Raw genomic sequence first — 22,028 nt, 5'->3', positions numbered from 1 at the left:
TGTGGTTGTTTTGAGTCATTTGTTTTTTTCCACTCTACATTACACAAGTGAAAGGAAACAACATGTTCCAGCCCGAGGACTTAAAGAGTTCAATAATACAAACGGTTCAGAGGGGCCGAGGGCATCGCTGCTCTGTAAGACGAACAAAGACCGCTTTGGTTGGAAAACTCCCGACCTCCGTAACCAACAAGCCTCAGGTTTTTCCTGTGATTTTTATCCTCATCTGAGTTCAAGGTGAGTGGCTCTGCTTGTTGGCCGGACCACAACAAAGGCCAGTCATGACATCATAAATGTCACTGACTGACTGAACCGCAGTCGAGCCGAGCTTGGATGCTGCAGGGAAGCAGAAGAGTACAATACACAACACCGGAGCCTCCCCTCTATTACAGCAAATAAACAACCTTCATTACTATACATAACATTGTTACTAGAGGAGGCTGAGGAAAAACTGAACACTGATGTAAGTGTAATAACTGATATAAGTGTAATAAAAGAAAAGGACTGAAAAATAATAAATGAAAAAGAAAGATAGTTTGCCTCCTGATTGGTCATTTTATAATTTAGTACAGCTGAAATGACGAATCAGTCTTTGTCTTTCAATTTCGTGTTTGGTAATTTTGTTAGATGATGTTGCAGCAATAAGATATACTAGTTTTTTACCTTGTCTTGCCATTTGTTACGTCACTTCTTATACATATTATTTTTTATTTCTGGCCTTCCTCAAGACAGCTGCTTTGTAAATCTAGAGATGGGAAATACCTAATGCCAACTTTAATTTTAGACAAAAGAACTCACGGCATCTGTTTTATAAGCATCGCTGTTCACTAATACATGCGGCCACACAGCTCTTTAAAGGTTAAACTTATGGTGAACTTATATATCTAATACTTCATTACTAGACTGCTCTGTGCGAAGTCCAGATGGCTCTCTTTTCTATAGAGACTCGGATCAAACCTTCTCCGCCTGTAAGTCGGTCATTTTGCATTTCTCTTATTCTTTTGTTTCTTCCTGTCCCAATGCTGCAGGCTTTTCTCTTAACTGTCGGCCAAGGACACACCGGAGGGACCTAAAACTGCATAAAAATGTAAATTTATGTAAATTGAGGTCACAGAGTATATTTCATCAAAGGTGTCTATTATGAAGTAAAAATCTGAATAATCTAATCGAGACGGTATGTGGCTGTCTGAATATTAATTCACATTTCCATCTAACCTTCATTTATTTAAAAAAAGACAGACAAAATGCCACTTTGGTGTAAACAGCTACAGATAAACTACAGCACAGAGGTACTAAAGGAATTTGCTGCATCACTGAGAGGAAAGTTGTACCAGTTCTTGCCACAAGGGTGAGATGATGTTTAAATGCATGACCTTGTAGGTTGCTTATCATTTGTCCTCTCAGCTCGTAGTGGAGCGTCGACCCACAGTGTTTGCCGACCCTGTTGTTCAGCTCTGAACTAAAGTCTGGTGACACTCAAGTTTCAGCTTTAAGGGGAGACACTACAGGTGAATAGGGTAAAAAATTTAAATAACAGATATCACCATGAAACTTCCCAAGTTTATCACTTACATTAAGACAAATATTTTTTGTATTACAAGTTTTGTCAAATTTTATGTTTAAATATGTAAATGAGGCAATATCTGATGAAATATGCGCTAATTTGCATACATTTCCAGAACTGAAATCTGAAAAATGGATAAAGCCACTTTCAAAATTCTTGTTTTATTTTGTTGACATATTAGAGTCAGAAGTTTTTACAGAGGGGATTTTGGATATCTCTTTTTATCACGTTGTAAATGAGAAAATATTGTCACCAGCCCTAAAAAATCCTATTTTGCCATGTTTTTATGAATAAAATGTTGTATGAATCAGGCTTTGAATGATATATCAACAATCCCCTCTGTAAAAACCTTCAGCATATAGACAGGAATACAACTGGAAGGTTTGGTGTCTGTAAGTGCTGCTGAAGTGGAGGTTTTGCACCCAGAGTATTAGAAAAAACTCATTTTGAGAAAACGGCCTTTAAAGATTGTACTGTAAAATTCCATAGATTGTTAATGTAAATCATACTTTAATGATTGGATGCTGATACGGAGGAAATGACAATTTTTGAAGCCTACATCATTGTTCAGGGGAGAGAGAGCTTTACAATGATACTTGACATGATGGGTCAGACAACAGGCACAGCACAGCATGTCACAGTAGCATGCTAACTTTTGGCGAATTTAGGAGAAATCTACCAACAAAAGAGACAAAGTTATGTAAAATATCCACCTTAATGTGGATTTTCTACCATTTTGTTTGACTTTTATGAAAGAATACATGTTAAGGAAGAAAAATAGCCAAAAATCTCAAAATTGATCAGTGCATGAAAAAACAGTGTTTTTGCCTGGGGTGTCTCGCCCTATTTATAGTGTTTATTAACATAACGACATTTGTCAATACTTACTTAGCCTATAAGTGCCTACAAGTGTGTTATACTCCTGTTATTAACCGTTTTATTCAATGATTATAAATGCCAAATAAGAAATTAGATCTGTCCTCAAATCTCTCCATATGTTTCATGACCTATTTTCAACAAAGATGCATCGTAAAATGTTTTTCTTAGCTGAGAAGAGGCACCACCATCTGCTTCAGTGATCAGTGTTATGAGAGGTCGTAAATCATAAAGATGCACCAAAGATGTGTACAATGTGTTTATTGGACCGGCCCGGGATTAGTTTCAGCTGGTTGAGAGTGACTACTTTTTATATTTATGCAAAAAATATCCTTGCAATACTGGTTTTTGTGCTGATGTTGATCAGACTGTGTTGATTCATCATTTCTTGTAGATACAGTTTCTTCACCAGGAGTGTTTTTGTTTAACAGGAAATGTTGAGTGAGAGGCAGCACGTAGTCAGGTTCATCCTCTGATCAGGGTTTAGTCATCACAGGAAGCATTTGGTCCACTAAATGCTGCAAAAGCCAGAGAGTTTAATTTCCCATCGGTTGTTTTTAGCTTTTGTTTTTTAGTAGGACACTGTGGGGTTGGTGGGGATCGGGGTGGTTTCTTCACTAGCCTCTTCTAGGCCCGACTTCCTTCCTAGGAATGACACTCCTGTTTGTTTATAATTTCTAAGGAATCACTGGGAGAGGCACCTCTGGTGACATTTTTCAGTTCCTTCCCTCAGTCAAAGTCTTTCTGAAAAGGGCAGTAAATTAGTCTTTCATTTTCTGGTTCTTTGGTTTACACCAGACAGCTGTCGTACCACCTCAGCTGATGTAAGGAAGTGGTTATCTTTGACAAAATAAAAATAAAGCCAGACTGAGGTTACAAAACAACAACAACGCAGGCAAGTGGTCAAGAACGCTTGTTTAGTCTCACAACCCTCATCAGACTTCCAGCTAATTTCACTGAGACACAAATAATGTTGTGTAACTGTAACTTATTTAAAGTTTTACAGACAAGGGTCAATTAAATCTTGTTTAAGTCTAATCCAGCAAAAAAAACAACAACAACCCTCACTGCAGATATTTTAGACCACCACAACCTTGCGTGGCTTTTCCTTAATTCAATTCAACTGTAGTTATTTGGTTCTCTCTGCCACCCCAGTATGATTCACATGATGTTTGTCCAAACTGCATGTTAATCTAATTGAGATGGACACTGGTCTAGTTTAACTTGTTTTCCTCTCACGCTGAAGCATGTCCTCCATCTTTGTTTTCATTTCAAGCTTGTTGTTTGATTCTCTGAGTTTCCCTTATTAATAAGGATAATATATATACAGTGTAGTTGGTTTATGTGCAAAGCACCAATCTATCTTAAATTTAACCCGTATTTTATCAACACTCACACAAAATGTGGTTTTATATTATATAATTTACTTGCATATCAGTATATACTGTATAAAGTCAGGCAGGGTGGCACTAAATTATTGCCTAAAGTGTATTTCCTTATTCTGTGAACTCTTTTCTTCATGTTTTGTTCATTTTTCATCATGCTTTCATTTTTGTTTCCACCAAACTGAAATTTCCAAAGAGAGAAAACTTTTTTTGGTCTGTGGTTGCTCTTCACAGGAAGAGTTATCTGAAGAAGAAAGAAGACTGCAGCATTGAGCAGTTAATAACAAACTGTACATGGCTGATCATCTTATCCTAGGGGTTATTAAGAAAGTACAAAAACACAGAGAGGACTCTTGTGTGTAACTAATTGAAATAAAAGTCGCAACTCCTGCGCTCAGAGAGAAAAAAAAACAACCTGATTTGAACCAATGCTACACCAAGATTTCTGATAAAGAACAAACTCCCCATTCATTAAGACAAGAATGGACTGAATAAGTCCATACAAGAAGAAACAAAGCAGAGGGTTCGTCAAACCAGCCTGAATGCAATGGTCAGCCGTGAATATCACATGGGAAGAGGGGCTGTTTTCAATGCTTGTTGTGTGTTCAGATCAACAAACAAAGCATGAATGATGCATCTCCCCTTTGCCCGTAGGACATTTAAATGATTTGATGTGTGACAGATTTTATTGTCTCCTTTGTTAAGTCTTGCACAACACGGATGATATTTGAAAAAGATAATCAACAACTATCTAGTGATGGTTTTACTCCTGTGAACAACCACTTACAGCTTTAAAAAAAAGTCAGATATCAATCCACCCAACTCCATTAGTGTCAATAGTTAAACCCAGTTTGACGCTACAGTCTTTACTGGGTTACTGGTGTCAGAGTTGTGCACGAGCCAGTCAGGTTCTTCCCCACCAAACTGGGAAAACCATCTCTAAAAGGGCATGGCTCTGTTGACAGGGACATGCCATGTTCAAACAGGAAAGAGTCTTCACAAACTGTTACCACAAAGTTCAGAGCACACAAGTATTGAAACATTTTTCTTAGTTTACACGTCATAGATGGACTACTTTTGTTATGTGTCTCTGAAGGGGCTTTGTCAAGTATCTTAAAGAAAAACCCCTGGTTGTGTATCGTTGTCCATTGGGCCTAATTAAAAGACATCGGTCTTCATCAAACTGAGAGACAGCCAGTAGTTTGATGTACATGCAACAGTGTCAAGTGTCAAACTGCTCATGATGAATTAACAACTTCCTCTTAGGAATATCCCTCCTGTTTGTTTCTAGACACATTTAAATGACTTTCTTCAGTTCCTTCCTTCAGTCAAATGCGTCACAGCTTATAAACATAAATACATCTCCCTATGAAAATTAAGGGTCAATAAGTCAACAAATTTATCAGGAACCAGTATTTGTGCTGTGTATACATCCCTACTTTTGCCATTCATTAAATCTGTCTTGAAATAACTTAAGTAAACTACTTAAGTCTGTTGCACCACTGAATGCGTTCACGATCCAAAACCTGGATATGAGGCTTTTTATAGTCCTGCAAGCAGATACAGGAGCCTCCAGGTATTACTCAGCACATCCAGAAAACCATGTAATGGCTGTCTGATGCAATACTTTTAACCAAAGTATATGTTATTGCTAAAAATATGCAGTGAGCTCAAAATGGAGTTTACACAAGGACACTAAGCATGTTTCAAAAAACTGCTGCTTCCTACAAATGCCTGGCCCCAGACATGGTGAGATTAACCACTTATTATTTGTTAAAGATACGTTGATCGACAGAAACTTTATGGCAACAACTCTAGTTGGTTAGTACTGGTAACTGGTGAAGTCTGTCACAGCTTTTTTGGTGGCATCCGCTGTCCTCTAAATTAATTTCTGTTCCTCATGTTATTTCCAAGAAAAAGAAAAAGAAAACTTCTTCATGGACTTAAAATGGCTTGGATGTAACTCTACACCTTTGCCTCATTTAGTATTTGCAGATCTATAAGTGAACTGGCCCTGCCTCTATTTACACCCACCCGACGGGCAGACACTATTGCAGCTCTGCTCCTCCTCCTACTTGTTTTCTGTTTTGCTAGCTACTGTATATTGCACAATGGAAAGTAATATATAGGGGATTAAGGCGTGGGCTACATATATACATGTTTGAACTAGAAAATGAGGACAAAGAAGAGCTCATTGTGCAGGGTCTGCTATAAGTTGATTTATGGGACTGATGCTTTAGGCTTGACTACATCATCAAAAAGCTAATATGATGCTTATTCCACATAAACACTGGTCTTATTTGGGATTCTGACTCTGATACCTTACCCAGCTACTACGTCCACACTACTATGTTTTAAAATGCATCTGTTTGGCTATGTCTTGGCCTCTAGTTCACAGTACTCCTTTGTTTCCATGCACCATGAACACTTTGGAAATGCTGCTGACTAGTTTTAGTTTGTAAACCCTAGGGGTGTGTTGTAGTCTGGACGGGCAGGCATCTACCAAAATACAGCTAGTTAGCTACACCTGGTTTCACCTTTGATACCACTCATTTCCAATGAGAGGCTACAAGTTGACAGGTTTGGTATGAAACCTGTCTGCATCCATTTTGTGAATACTCAGCCATCGTTATGTGTTGACTGTTTGTATAGCTCATAATATATCATCAAAACACCATCTGGGTATGTGAAAAAAATGCAGTGAAAGAGGTCTTTAGAGGACACAAAGACATGGAAAACAATCACAAAGGAATATTCAGTGAGCAGAAATATGACAAAGACACAAAACATCCACTAACATGAAAAATTACTAAATTTTTAGTCAGCAGGTCAGGTGTAGGAGAAGAGGGCCTTTTACTTGTCTGTACTTGGGAGTCAATTTTCTCATGATCCACCCATGATGGAAAAACATTACCTTGCCTGAGGGTTTCTCTGTATTAATGACTTGGCACACACGCACAAAAATTAAAGCAGTTTGATTAGGCATTTCAAAAAAACAAACAAAAAAAAAACACAGTGCAAACTAAAGTTAAGGACTTTCACTTTAAAAATAAAAACAAGATGGAGGACATGTCACGGCTAATTCTTTCTGCGAAGCAAAATGAAGTAAATCTGACTGAGGGGCCTTGTTTCCGTGAACTTGTCTGAAGTTGGTAGTCTTACTGTAGGAGTCCTGCTGCTCTGCCTGTTTTTGCCTCTGCCTCTCTGTTGTTTGCAGATGTTCATTAGCATTTGGATATGACCGACCCTCCCTCAGCCCGTCAGTCAGCCGGCCGGCCCCGCCTCCTGCGCCCTGTGATTGGCCGCACTGTTACCGGAGCTGTCAGCTCTGCTCCGGGAAGCTTTCCTCTCCTCAGTCCACTCTTCAGCTGCGGACTGGCGGACTGACTGCGGCCGGCGGCGGGGCAGCCTCCTCTTCGCCTTTTGTTAGCCCGAGCTGGGGAGAGAGAGAGAGAGAGAGAGCACCAAGAAAAGACAAGAGCCGCCTCCATGCTCCAATAGCACACTTTTTTTTGGAAAATGATCATCTGTACGAATAAAATGGAGTACCCCCTGAGAACCCAGTGCCAACGAGTCCAGAAACAGGTCGGTTGAAGCTGACATAAAAAAAAAAACAGTGTTAACACAATAAAAGCTAGCGGCTAACTGCATTAGCCTGAGTACCGTTCATTCATTTGTCCGAGCGACTATTTTATCAAAGAGAGAGAAAAAGCTAAGTCTCCCTGCGAGCCGTTTGCTTTGCTTTGCTGCTTCCTTTTAGCTGTATTGAAAAACATTTAGTAGAGTTAAGAGTCGACGTGTGACATTAAAAGTTAAGGTTAATAGTTTTTCAGTCTGTAAACTTTCTAACACAGTGTCAAGTGAGTGACGGGGTTACAGCAAACAGCCAAACTTCTCGTCCAGCTAACTCGGCTAACGGTTTATCGAGCAAACGAAAACGTAGGTAACTGTGACAAAAACACACTGACTGACTGACTGAACAGTGTTGTTGCTGACTGTTTTGGTGGTGTGTGTGAGTGCGATGCAGTTAGCTAAAGATTAAAGAGCTGACACATTTCCTCACCGTCGAGATCACAGAAACGTTATTTTGTTGTTTCCATTCCCAGGCGTTAAAATGTCACGTAAAGCTCGCGGCTCGTTCCGTCTTCAGAACCGAACCAGCGAACGGTTGGTTACTAGGCGACATCAGAGCAACTTAAATATTAACGGTTTCCTTTCTAAACAACAACAACAGCAGCCGAGTATTGTTCAGATTAACATCACGGTGGCTGCTGCTCTACTCTGCTCTGCTTGCTTTTGCTTTTGTTCCTCCTCTACCAACGCTGATTTTTTTTTTTTTTTTTTTAAAGCTACCTTGTCATATGCGGGTATATTGTTAAGTTTTTAACACATATTTCCCTGTAATGCTGACATTATAATGTATACTGTGGCCACCTGAAGTCGTTGCAGTGTGTGAGCAGTAGGTGAGGATGACATCATCTGAGGGTTTGGGGGAGATGTGTCTCAAGTAATGCAGTGTCACTTATTTACTCATAAATAAGATATAATGTCTGGTGGAGGAGACGCAGCAGTCTCTGTGCTGCTGTTAAATCGCAAAGAAAGAACCGATGGAGATTTTCTTTCTTATTCTTTTTATCTTTTCTGTCCCGGTTTTCCTGCTGAAGGGTTTGCGACTTTTATTGTGCTGTTTTTTGCTGGCTGAACTGGACTGCCAATCAAAGTTGTTTTTCTCCTCTGTCGCTGTTTTTGCATTTTGCAACAGAAAGGGGGCGCTGCCTCGACTCCAGTCCAAAAAGGCATGTTTTGCTGCAGATTAGAGTCCAGAAATGGAGCAAAAAACAGGGAGGAATGTGAGCAGCAAGGGATTCAAAACCCCTCTGCTGTGGTTTTCAAGCACAGATTTGTGTTTTTTTGGTCACCAACAACATCTCACTGGCTTGCATTTACTGGCCTCTTGTGTATTTGGCCGCATAATTGTTTTGTAATTGTCGAAAAACATTCAGTATCTGTAATAAAGCAAAATGTTGTTGCAGAGGGGGAAATAATCCAACATGCATCCCAAAAAAAGATGTCCGTCTGTGAAAATAAACAACAAAAAATATTTGGCAGCCGTTTGAGCACAACATAAATTCAAACACCTGACTTTGATATGCTCGTTCATGAACACGATGAGTAATGAAATCCCCTGTGATCAGTGAGAGTCTTTTGTGACGGTGTGTCTTAACTGGCTCTACCTGCCTACCATGTTTTCTGACAGGTCCAATCACTCATCATCTCTATGTGGGTTTGACTATGTGGCTGTTTTGTTTGTCTTGTTTTCACCCCTCCACCCCAATCCTGCCCCCCTCCCTCCCCCCTCTCACCCCAAACCTCTTTGGGCTGCAGCTGGTTTGTTTTGTGCTACTCTCTGAGTTCAGGTTGCAGAGCCAAAACCGTCCCCTCTACTCGGCTGCTTGTGTTTCTGGTGTTTAGGGAGGGGAAGCAGTGGAGTTATGGGGGTGTGTGGGGGTGTAAACGCTGTCAGGACGCCGGTGCATGATAAGGATGGACCCCTTCCAGGCTCAGTAGGAATGCAGATTGGATGTCCTTCTCCTGTATCTGCAGCCCCCCCCTCCCACCCCCCTCCTCCTGCAGCCCACCAATACTACCACACACACAGACACACACACACATGCGTACAGACACTACATGCACACATGCACGTCTCATCTCGAGCTGACACATTTACCCTTGGTAAGACCGGCGGTGGCATCATTTTTCCACGTCTTTGTCTGTCACCGCGCTGCGCTCTCCTTCGTATTCCTGCTCGTACAGTGCTGCTGTTTTGTTTGTCAGCCTGCTATCAAAGCCCGTCTTTGTCTCCATTTACCTTTCCTCCCCTCACTGACGTCACCCCTGTTTTTCATTTCATCCCTGCCTCTTGCTCCTCTCTGATCAATAAACAAATGACCTCTCCTCCTCTTGCGCTGGGAAAGGAGAACATTTATTTTTTTTGAATGTCAAATGATCATCTGCACCTATGATTTTTTTGTTGTTGTTGTTGTTGTTGTTGTTGCTCACAACAGGCTCTCTGTGAGTCGCTGTTATTTGTCTTTTAGCAGGCAGGCCACAAGTTTGAATTCATCTTGTGATTTGAATACAGCAGCTCTAATATCAACATTGCTGTCTCGTGTTTGTCACCTGGGGCTTGTTTTTCACTCGAAAAAAAATGTTTCTCTTTTCAAATCTGCTGCGGGGCCTTCTGTAAGTAGAATTAATAGGTTTTCTGTGCACAAAGCCTCAGTGTGCTTGTGCTTTATGAGACTGCGTGCATCTATAACCAAATACCGTGCTCGACTGCCTAAACAATGATGTGTTCCTTTTCCCTCTGTTTTCTGTTTATTCATCCACACATACTTGTTACCAGCTTTTTTCTTGTCATGCAGGTGTTTTTTAAATCGTGTGTGTCGCCTTATCAAAAATACTGCTGTGCTGTGCAGCTTTGTGGCTTGTTTTCAGACAGCAGAGATGAAGCAGAGTGGATGAGTGTCTGCACAGATTTAACAAAGGACATCTGCCCCAAACCACCTTCCACTAGTGCACATAAATCATAGATATTGATTAGTTCTGATGAAAGTTAAATAATGTGGGATGGATCACTTTGGTGCTAAAACACAGCAATTTTTCAGGCAATTTTTGCCTCTCGAATCGAGTCTGGCAACCGTGAAAAAGGGAAAGTGTCATTTTAGCTGGACCTTACCTTTAAAAAAGAGCTGGATTTTCCATTAAATTAATGTATGAGAAGCATTTTCATAAATATTTATCATTTTGAACAGGAGGTATTGTTGAGTTTTTTAATATAGCTTTTGTGTGCATGTGTCAGCAAAGTATAGGATGTGTCATTTCCTGCTGCACGACCATGCACGTCAGCTCCAGTTCCTGTTTCAATTTGACTTTTGCTGTGTATTTGTTCAGACATGTTTGTGGGATTACACAAAATGCCAATTTCCCCTTTGATTGTGTGATGCCAGTAGCGGCAAATCACGTCTGTCTCGCCTGCGCAAGAGCGAGTGTCGTCACTTACTGTACCGTCTTTGTCACAGCTCTGGACTTTACAGTGGCTGAATAAATAACAGGACCTGGCAGGTAGATCACTGGTCTGTAGAGATTGTTTCCGTTTATCTGTTTGTCTTCACTTCTCTGTGGCTGTTTCATGTATTTTTGACTGCGATGTGTTTATTACCGGTGATGGCTGGTGTGGGCACTGGTGTCACAGTGTCATGAGTGGGCACAGGGCTGCGTGTTCGTTACACAAGACTTGTCGTTTCAGCCTCTGCTGGTCTGACAACAGCAGCGACCTATTAATCTGTCCACTCTCATACAGAAATGGTGTTTTCCCTTATTTTCTGTACAAGGATCTGCAGCGCAGGCAGACCAGCACCCAGGTTCATTACATCACCTGTTCATTCCTGATGACCCACTTTGATAAGGTTTTTTTTTTTTTTCAAGACCCAGTGGGATCTGAGTCGTCTGGCTTTTCATAAACGACTGTCAGTGTCAGATATGTATTTCCAGATTGAAATGTTTTCCATACCTAGAAGAGCTGTGCACGTACGTCGTACGAGACCTAAAGGCCAAATATACTTATCATAGATGCTATTCAAAGTGCAACTGATGATAATTTTATTGATAGAGAAATTGTTTGGTCTCTAGAATCTGTCTGCTGAAATACCAAACCAAAACCTACGTTAACAATGATTTATAAACACTGATGTTACAATTACATGTAGTTTTTTATTATTTATCTTGGTCTGTGATCTGACACAACCAAATTGTTTTTTTTAAATGTCCTAAATTTATTGTAATCAGATTTATTTTTTAATTCTGATCATATGTATCTGAGCTGAAGAGAGCACTGAACATTTTTGCGTGGCTTGCTCATAATCAGATGAAAGTACCAGTTAATGTTACAACCCCAGCTCTTTCTGCAGCCATGCAGGGGAAAATAGGTTAAGTGGTCTTTAGAGGACTTAATAAGTTGCATGTTTTGTGTATGGTGTCGTAGGCCTCTGAAACGCAGGCTCGTCAAACAGCCCTGTTCCTTGTCTGATGGAGCAGTAACCTAGATTCTGCGGTGCAGCATACTAATCAGTAGCTCTTGTGTTTGGAGAGAGATACTTGTGTGAACGTACTCTCGTCAAAAGGTCTTTGATTGGCAGGCACCTGTGTGCTCTGCGTCCCCCTCTCAGCCATTTCCCATGTCCGTTGGCGTTGACAGACGAGAGTGGGTCAGGGTCTGTGTCCGAGTTTCATTTAGGGCAAACTCTCCTCGTTCAGTCGGTGCCTTTTCTTTTTTTATCTTCTTGCTCCTTTCAAGGTTTTTTTCTCTGTTGCTTCATATAAACGGTGAGATTAAGGGAACGTAAACATCAGAATGAGACTCGAGGTTTGTTTAACATGTCGTATGTTAACATGTCTTGTAAGATTCAAGCTTGGACTTTATATAGGTCAAGAGGTGGAGCCTGTTGCAGGATCGGGAGGAAACCCTCATTCACTGCAGGAAGAGGTGAAATATCACATGGAGCCACCGGCCAGATAAACATGGTGCTGAATGTTAAAGAGCCTAACTTAACTTGGCACTATCCTCTCTGACTATCTGTGACATAAGCTGGAGTGATTTGACAGGACAGTAATAATCCTAGACAGCAGCCTGCGCCGTTAAAAGCAGAAGTCTACGCCAACTACTCGTATGGTTCAAACTGCAGTGAACCATTTGGCTTTGATCAGCGCCGAGCGCTCGGGTTTCACATGGAGGAGAACTGAGTCCTCGGCCGTGGCCTCGCTCCCAAACACCTTCTCCTAGAGGCTATTGTATGAGAGAGGTAATAAACGGCTGCACCTATGAGGCCAGGCCAGCTTCCCTCTCCACATGGGTCTGTTTCTCTTGGCCCCGGGCTCGGCCTAGTCGCTCCTATGTTTGTGTGTTTGGTCTCATCCGCTTCTTTGCCGCTGCTCGGCTTCCCTCTTTAAGGCCTCCTAAGCCCAGCAGTCACATTAGTTCCTTCATCTGTGGTTCCTCCCAGCATGTAAATCCCCTTTTCAAAGGACAACGCTGGGTGTTTTCTTGCCTCTGGTTTCAGCTGTGAATTGGGCTTTTATTGTTTTGTTTACTTTAGTTTCAGAAGTGAAATGAATACCTACTAATGCACGGTGCTTCGTCTACATCCGACGATGGAGGAAGTGGAGTTGTACGGAGCATCAGACTGGACAGGAGTCGGTGTCTGTCTGTCTGTCTGTCTGTCGAGCTCCCAGCTGAGCGCTGTTGTTTGCTTGTTTTATTTGGAGAAAGAATAATGTAAGGAATGCACGGACTTGCCAGTGGCGCCAGTATCTCAGCATCGCGGCTGCTGCTCTTCCAAGACTTGCCTGTCTTCGGCTGATTTAAGGTGTGGAACATGAGCTCAGTCCAAAGCACAGCCTGAGCCTGTCATCACACGGAGCGGATGCTGCTGAAGGCCGACCTTATCATGAGCCAACCTACTTTGGCTACCAAATGAGTTTCAATAATTCCCCAAAGGACAAACCGTGTTACTGGTTGCTTCTTTGACTAGTCTGCTGATGACTTTCACGCCTAACTGATGAAGTCTATGAACGAACAGGAAAATAAAACTGTTTTGGTCCAACCCACTTAATCAATGGGCATGTACTGTAACAGAGAAAAGCTTAAAAAAATCATTGTATTCAATCAGCTAAAAACCTGCAAATGTTGTTGACCTTATTTTTTGTGCTTAAACAGGTTTATAGATTATATACTGTAGCTGCAACTACATGTTGTCTTCATCAATCAGTTCATCATTTTGGCTACAAAATGATGAACTTTACAAAATACTGGACAGTTTTTGTGAAACCAACAGTGAAAAAGCAAAAGCTGTTCAGTTTAGTGTCCTGTATTATAAAGAAAGTCATCAACTCCTCACATGAGAAGCTAAAATCAGCAAACATTTGTCTGTTTTTAGATGAAAAATATGATTTAATTCTCTGTCACTTGGTTCATGGCCTTGGCTGCTGGCTCGTCTCCTCTGCACAGACACAAGCTTCACAAAAACAACATCTCCCGCTTGTTCTGCAGCAACAAGCGGCCAAATGTTTGTGCCGTTCCCCATCGGTAGATAAATAACCTTCTCCGCCCTCTGTGTCCTGGTTTCTGTAGGTGATGGTGAACAGTGAGAAGGAGCGAGTGTCGCTGCTGTTCATGAAGGCTCTGGTCAGCAGGGGGAGCGTGGACGCCGTGTCTCAGCAGATGGCCTCTCACCCTCAGTACTTGGAGAGCTTCCTGCGCACACAGCACTACATCCTGCACATGGACGGCCCCTTGCCGCTGCCCTACCGCCATTACATCGCCATCATGGTCAGTGACCTGCGCCGACTGTGTGCACGTAACAAAACTAAACACATAATCGTTTGGTAACCGTCTGTTAAAGCAGCAGGAATCAGCGCGGATCATAGCGGCATTATTCAAAATGAAAGAATAACAAGACGCCATGTTTGAGTTGGTCATTTCTCTAAATCTGTTCGACCCTCTCTTCCCACGACCTCCAGGCTGCAGCACGACATCACTGCAACTACCTGGTGTGTCTGCACTCGGCTCAGTTTCTGCGGGTGGGCGGGGACCCTCTGTGGTTGCAGGGTTTGGAGGCAGCGCCCCCTCGCCTTCGCCTCCTCGACCACATCAACAAGGTGCTGGCTCACCAACCCTGGCTCACTGCCTGCCCACACATCCAGGTACGGCGAAGAAAAACACACACAAACCCCATGAAACAACATGTATATTAAAGGGATAGTTCAACATTTTGGCAAATTGGCCCATCTCCGTAACCCCTATAGTTTTAGGAGTAGGTTTGTTACCTTTAATTGTCGGTGCAAACTATTTTTAGAACGGCGGAGCAGAGTCGCCAGCTGCTCAGAGCTACGCTACGGAGGCTAATGGGATTTCTTGGTTTCCCTCATCAAACTCATCAAATACACAATCCAACAACTCCAAAACGCTCTGGTGGACAAGTTGTGACCTGCACATTCACCACGCTATGAGATAATAACGGTGCGTTATGAGACAGAGTTGTTTGAGGTAAATTCATGCAAAACTGCTGATGATCGTTTCCATCGGGGGCAGTTTTTTGGCAAGCAGTCTCTGCATTTACCTTGAAAACAACTCTGTCTTGTAACGTTCTGTTATTATCTCATAGCGTGGTGAATGTGCAGGTCACAAGGTAACAAACCCACTCCTAAGACTATAGGGATTATGGCAGTGGGCCAATTTTCCAAAATGTTGAACTATCCCTTTAATTATAAAAGACACTATTGAATGACCAAATATGCCAAATTACAGAGAAACTGAATTATTTATCATGATTATTGTCGTTATTCTTTTGATCGCTACTTTTATAGGTAGTTTAACTTGTAAAATGTTCTCTGGTGTTTCTGTTTTTATTTGTGCAGTGAATTCTAATAAGACGATTTTTATTTTATCGATCCGACCTTGTGGCCCTGTTCCCTCCAGACGCTGCTGAAGTCCGGCGAGCAGTGCTGGTCGCTGGCGGAGCTGGTGCAGGCCGTGGTGATCCTGGCGCACTGCCACGCCCTCTGCAGCTTTGTGTTTGGATGCGACACAGACTCAGACTTTCTCCCCCTCTCCAAATCTCCAAACGGTACCCCGCCGACCTTCTGCCCCTTCGATGCTGCCAACGGCAACACCAACGTGCCTCAGTCTCTCGCCACTCCCTCGGAGCACAAAACACGACGACGGGTAACTAACCAGGCTTGTTTTTTATTATCACAAGTGTCGCAGAGAATTAGAGCATGAGAAACAGTCTGTTTTAAACCTATACCTCCCATCTTTTTAATTTCTTAAGTAGAATATGTGGAAATGGACATGAAGGCTTATGCTTGATGTTTCCATACTGATCTTTCTGTGCTTCATTTTCATTGCAAAACATTTATTCTTTAATCCTAAGTGAATTCTTAAAATTATATGTCTCTCTGCAAATATTTCATATACGATGATATGACGCAGAGAAAAATAGAAATAATCACAGTGATGAGGCTGAAACCTGTGGAGGTTTGGTATTTTTGTATAATTCATGATGAAAAATCTGCAATTATTTGTTCAGTGACTAATCGGTTTATTGACAAGTTGCCTCCGCATGATAATATTGACGTGTTTTGCAGGAGTATGGTATTTTTGAAGATTCAAGATTTGTAATTGCAGAAAAGATAAAGATAGAAATAGACAATATTTCATACAGTGATGTGCAATAGGGAGATGAATTTAGTGTCTGTCTGCTTTAAATCTGAACAAACGCAGATCCACAAAGAGCTCATTTGTATAAATACAAGGTAATAACAGAAGATAATCCGTGTATGATTAGATTATTTCCCCCCACAGTCGTTGATAGTTAATTTCTGTTCCCCTGTGAGTGTTTAATTTAACTTCATCAGTCTGGATATTTGTGTCAACAGTCTCTGGACTCCAGTTGTGACGTGGTGTGTCTAAAGGAGAGGATTCAGAAGTCCCAGGAGGAGCGAGAGAAGAGAGAAGAGCGCCTTCTGCAGACCCAGACACTCCAACAAGCAGGTAACCTACTTGGCAGACGAGCAGAGAAACACACACACACACACACAGATGCTGCTTAGATTGCCCCACTCACTTCTGATGGTTATCTTGAGCGTAACATTTCATTCGCATGATGTGAAACTTTAGCGCCGACCAAGTTGCACCTTTATTGACGCCCTCTCTCCACCTCCTTTGCTTTCGTTGTCTCTTTCTTGTAGATATGGAAGAAGAGGAGGAGATGATATGCTTCGCAGATCCATCACGTTTTATCACAGACCCCGACTTTGGCTACGAGGAGTTTCGCAGGGAGGAGGACCACTTTCAAGTATTTAGAGTTCAGGTGAGAACACGGGAATAAACAATTATAATTAGTTAGTAGATTCATGAGCCAGTTGTTGGCAACAAAACAGACTTCACATTTTTTTATTTACCATCAGTTTATCTACAGCAGAATGACATGTCTGATAAAACCCCTGATGTAAATGCAAACTGTAAGTCAGACACAGTGTGAGTGCACTTCCGTGTGGTCAGTGACCAAATTAAGATGTAAATTAGGTGTCTGAAGTCTGGCCGCCCCCGGGCAGAGCAGCTTTATCAATATCGATTTTGACATTTTAATACATTTGTTTGGCTCCAAAAAACTCAAATGAGTTCTGTGAGAGAACTCATTGCAGAGAAAATAATCACAGGGACGAAGGTTTGTTTATAACTTCATGAATTTGCAATTGTTATGTGTGTTTTTTTCCCCCCTAAGTGCACAAGACTGATTGACTGATTAAATCAGGTTTAACATGTTCCACTATTCTCCTGGCCAGTTGTTTAGTGTAACTGAAGTGATTGCACGCCACAGTAAAATAGAGTTATGGGTTATTTTTTCACACGTTACCTCCTCTCCACCATCTTACCTCCTGAGGCCTTTAAAGGGATAGTTCAACATTTTGGCAAATTGGCCCATTGCCATAATCCCCATAGTCATAGCATTAAGTTTGTTACCTTTAATTGCTGCTGCAAGCTATTTTTAGAACGGCGGAGCAGAGCTGCAAGCGGCTCAGAGCTACACTACGGAGGCTAATGGGATTTCTTGGTTTCCTTCATCAAACTCATCAAATACACAATCCAACAACTCCAAAACGCTCTCGTGTACAAGTTGGGACCTGCACATTCATCATGCTATGAGATAATAACGGAAGTTGACTTGTTTTAGAGGTAAATTTGTGCAAAATAGCTGATGCGCGTTGCCTTCAGGGACAGTTTTTCAGCAAGCAGTCTCTGTATTTCCCTCTAAATCAACTCTGTCTCGTAACATTCTGTTATTATCTCATAGCGTGGTGAATGTGCAGGTCACAACTTGTCCACCAGAGCGTTTTGGAGTTGTTGGATTGTGTATTTGATGGGTTTGATGAGGGAAACCTAGAAATCCTACTAGCCTCCGTAGCGTAGCTCTGAGCAGCTCACGGCTCTGCTCCGCCGTTCTAAAAATAGCTTGCACCAACAATTAAAGGTAATGAACCTACTGCTACGACTCTGGGGATTATGGCAATGGGCCAATTTGCCAAAATGTTGAACTATCCCTTTAAAAACGACTTAAATAACAAATAAAAAACATATAACTCTGTGGTGGAAGGCGTCTCTAACAGCAGATGTGTCGTTGCAGGACTACTCGTGGGAGGACCACGGCTTCTCCTTAGTCAACAGATTATATTCGGACATCGGGCACCTCCTGGACGACCGGTTCAGGAGCGTGACCACCCTCCCCTCGTTGCACAGCCCCGACCTGAAGAGGGCAATCTGGAATTACATCCATTGTGTGTTAGGAATACGGTGAGACTAACACAACAAAACACACACACACACACAGGCTCCTTTTATTGTTTCAAATCATATAAAAGTTTAACTTTTCGTTTATAGTTTGTAGTAAATAAATGTGTTTTGAATTCACGTGTTTACAGCTATGACGATTATGATTATGGTGAAGTGAACCAGCTGCTGGAGCGGGATCTGAAGCTGTACATCAAGGCTGTGGCCTGTTTTCCAGACGCCACCAAAAACCGAGTGTGCCCGCTGAGTTGGGCTGTACTCAAAACTTCAGAAAGGGTAAGAAGAGTGGATGTTCACTGACAAAAACATTGATCTGTCGAGGCAAACAGGAGGCGCAACGTGTCAGATAAACATAACACGTCCATGTTCTCTCCCTTTTTTAGATACACGTGAATTTACTAATCATGGAGGCGCGGCTGCAGGCGGAGCTGCTATACGCCCTGAGAGCCATCACTCAGTACATGATCGCCTAAAGTGCTCGAGGGAGGCACCAAGTCAAAACTCTTCGCCGGTACAGAGAGACCCAGAGACACAAGGATAAAGAAGCAGTGAAGTGGGACGAGAGCGGCACTTTTAAAGGACACAGAGCTCCATTGTTTAGTGGCTGTGCCTCATGAATGTGCTTCTCTCTTTCTCAGAGTTAATGTATTTATACCATAGTGTGCCACAGTCCCCTCCTCCTCAGCCCTTTCTGCAGATTCTCTTATTGTGAAGTCCTCGCATCAAACATCTCGGCTCTCGAAAAAAAAAAAAAAGGTTGTGTGCAATTTATTACTAGCGTTGTTTTAATTTTTACCTGTTGTCATGTGTTCCAGCTCAGTCTGTGATGAACTGCTTGGTTGTAGCAGCGTGTTACAGTGGCCAATACTCTCCTTCTCAGTTCAATCAGTCTCCCTTTGTATTAACTATGCTTACCCCTCCCACCCCCCCAAAAAAAAACGTTTTGTACAAGTTGAATGAATGTTAATGGGAGACCAGGGCCTTTTGTTTTGATTTGTGTGTTTTTTTTTTTGACAATCCTAGTCAGTGTTGGAGGAGGACGTTAAGTGGACTGTGAAGGACGACCGCTTTGCTCTCCCTGACATTTCATGTATTAATGCTGGTCAAGAACAAACACAACGGTGACACTGCTGGAAGTTATCACATCACTATAGTTTCTTTTAATAAGCACTTTTTAAAACTTTATATATTTATAATACAAGGTAGCTCGTTAGCAGACATTGAGACGCACAGTGTGTGGGTCTGACGCCTTTCTCGTCACTGTATGATGTGTAACGAACATTTTTAGACTGTTTGTCCTCAAAACTTTCAGACTTTGCTTTTGTGCTGAACCCCAGATCTCTGAGTGAAGTGTCTTCTTAATCCCAGATGTTACATTTCAATAAGTTGTTGGAAGGATTTTGAAGTTAATGACGTTTGGAAAAAAAAGATAATTTGTAACTAAACTAAGCTGAAGTGGTCAGTGGGTTGTTTCCTATAGAGAAGATTAAGCTGAGCCATTTGCAAGAATGATTGTTTTGTTGTTTTGTACTGACGTGCTTCAGAAATGATCAAATCAGAGACGCAATTTCAGACCAACAAACAAAAGAAAACTTGTAAAGTGTTGAATTGGACAGAAGAGAAGTTCACAGTTGTAGATCTGCACTGGTCATAAGTTAAGGTTAAGTTCAGATTTTTGTTCCAAGCTTTATGCTAAAGCTTTCTTTGTGCGTGAGCTGTATCAAAGCCGATTATCAAGTCAAAATCCACGGTACAGCTCGGAGAGCAGAACAATGTGCAAACTAGTTGTTAAAACATTTGTATCTTTTTCTCTGTCTTTTTTTATTTTATTTTTACAGTTTTTGTAAACTATAGAGTACGCTCTGTTTTTCTGTTTTGTTTTGTTTCTGGGTGTGACGGTAGGACCTGCTTGTTGTGCTGCAGCCTGGGTAGATGTAGAGGTGTGACCGACTGTTTAGATTTAGATTTAGAAAAAAGAAACAAGTGCATATCGACAAAAGCAAAAGCGCTGTTAACACAGGTGCCTTCAGGCTAAAACTGGAGTGCTGCTGAAGTGGAGGGATGTGACTACTGGAGGTTGAATGTGGGCTTTGGTTGCAACTGGGAAACGCCTCCACCTGACAAAATGGAAAACTTGTGGTGTGTGTCCGACGTGAACGGGGGGACCTGTTTTCTCCTCGTGTTGGTCGGCTCCATTTCTGATGAATCACCGCGGTTGTGAACGCCCGTGTTTTCTATCAGGCACCTTCTACGAGCCCCAGCAACTCAGCCAGAGCCTTTGACACAGATGGATGTTCAAAATGTTCAACTTTAGCAGATTTAAAAAAATAAAATAAAAAAAAAAACGAAAGGAAAAAAAAAAGGACAATTATCTAAAAATAAAATGACCAAAAAAAGAGAACAAGTGGAAAAAACAAAAAAATGTTTTTTGAAAATGTGAAGAAATGTTTTCTATAAAGATGCTCTATGAAAATAACAGCGGCCTACTGTCATTTATTTATTTATACAGGAAGGTGTTTGTGTGAAAATCATATGAACCTTTATGTTGTGGTTTAAGCAATCACTTGGTTTTAGACATTTATTTTTAAACAGTGTATTCAGAAACTTCCTTTTTTTTCACTTTGTAGCCTCATGCTAAAATAAAAACAAACTCACTTATCTACATTCAGTATCCCACAACAACATGTTCAACAGAATTATAGATCATTTTCTTGCAATCCAAATTTTACTAAAAAGTAAAAACTGAAATGTCACATTGTCTTACATGAAAATAATATTCAGATTCTTTCACACTTGAATTTCTGTCTCTCCCACTTTGGGGCTGCAGCTCACCTGTGGTCAATCAGCTGATGATTGGGACACACACACCTGTCGGAGGTTTCACAGCAGACGAGGAGGAGGAGGAGGGAGCTGGCTGCTGCACAGCTCAGAGATAATAATGTGTTAAAGACCTTCACAGTTTGTCCGTCCTGGCCACAGTGGCTGTGAGGAGAAGAACCCCTCTGGTGTAGCCGAGTTACAGTCTTTCTCTTCTGTCTGTTTGCTCAGCTTCTCCACACCGAGCTGTGGTGGGCAGTAGAAACAAAGGTAACGCTGCTCTGAACCACAGTAACTCTGAAAGGTTTCCCATTTGATCCGACTAAATCAAACTAGATCAAACCTCTGACGTCCTACAGCAGGTTTCAGTAACAGAAATGCACATTTTTTACAGACTATATCACTGAAATTGCATCAAGGAAAGAATCTGCTCAGCTTCTATAGACAGGAGGAATGACTACAGCAACCAAAGACTGTACACATGAGCACGTGAGTACTATTATTATCATCTCAGGACAAAACAAATGAACACTGATTGACAATATGTAAGATTAATTGGATCCTACTAAATATGACAAAACTGGTAAAACATGAAATATTTTTCAATGTGCCTCTTTTGTGTTCATAACTGGTTCACTAACATCTGCAGCTTTTAATGCTCATCTCAAATTCTGACTTTGTAGATGTTTGAATTTGAACAAACCTAAACGGCAAAAAATAAATAAATATAATATAATTTAATATAAAATTTTGAGGAAACTATTTCCAAAATTGAGAACAGAGTTGAATTTTTCAGTTTATTCTTTTGTAAGTTAAAATAATGTACAGTTTAAAGTACCTTGATGTGTGATTGTTTATATGAAGTTTATTTGTTTGGTTAATACTCAGATGTATTCATGGAGAGTAGCACCACCTTGTGGCAAACCTGCATAACTAAACAAAAACAAACATACAAACTAAAATATGAAACACCAACAGACAA

General features: G+C 41.3%; 1 protein-coding gene across 1 annotated transcript; it reads left to right on the top strand.

Annotated features, from left to right (window-relative positions):
* Nucleotides 1-7,176: 7,176 nt before the first annotated feature.
* sesn4 (sestrin 4) lies at nucleotides 7,177-19,146 on the top strand. The gene is made up of 9 exons (XM_085789581.1): nucleotides 7,177-7,407; nucleotides 14,012-14,209; nucleotides 14,401-14,583; nucleotides 15,359-15,604; nucleotides 16,318-16,432; nucleotides 16,630-16,751; nucleotides 18,066-18,232; nucleotides 18,361-18,505; nucleotides 18,613-19,146. Exons 1-9 carry the CDS (start codon nucleotides 7,342-7,344, stop codon nucleotides 18,700-18,702), a joined length of 1,332 nt encoding a protein of 443 aa, XP_085645707.1. The 5' UTR covers nucleotides 7,177-7,341; the 3' UTR covers nucleotides 18,703-19,146.
* Nucleotides 19,147-22,028: the final 2,882 nt, after the last annotated feature.

Source organism: Trachurus japonicus, chromosome 10 (genome assembly GCF_045865225.1).
Source record: "Trachurus japonicus isolate A0001 chromosome 10, Traja_1.0".
In the NCBI taxonomy this organism is placed as follows: domain Eukaryota; kingdom Metazoa; phylum Chordata; class Actinopteri; order Carangiformes; family Carangidae; genus Trachurus; species Trachurus japonicus.
This window is presented reverse-complemented; position numbering and strand designations above follow the sequence as displayed.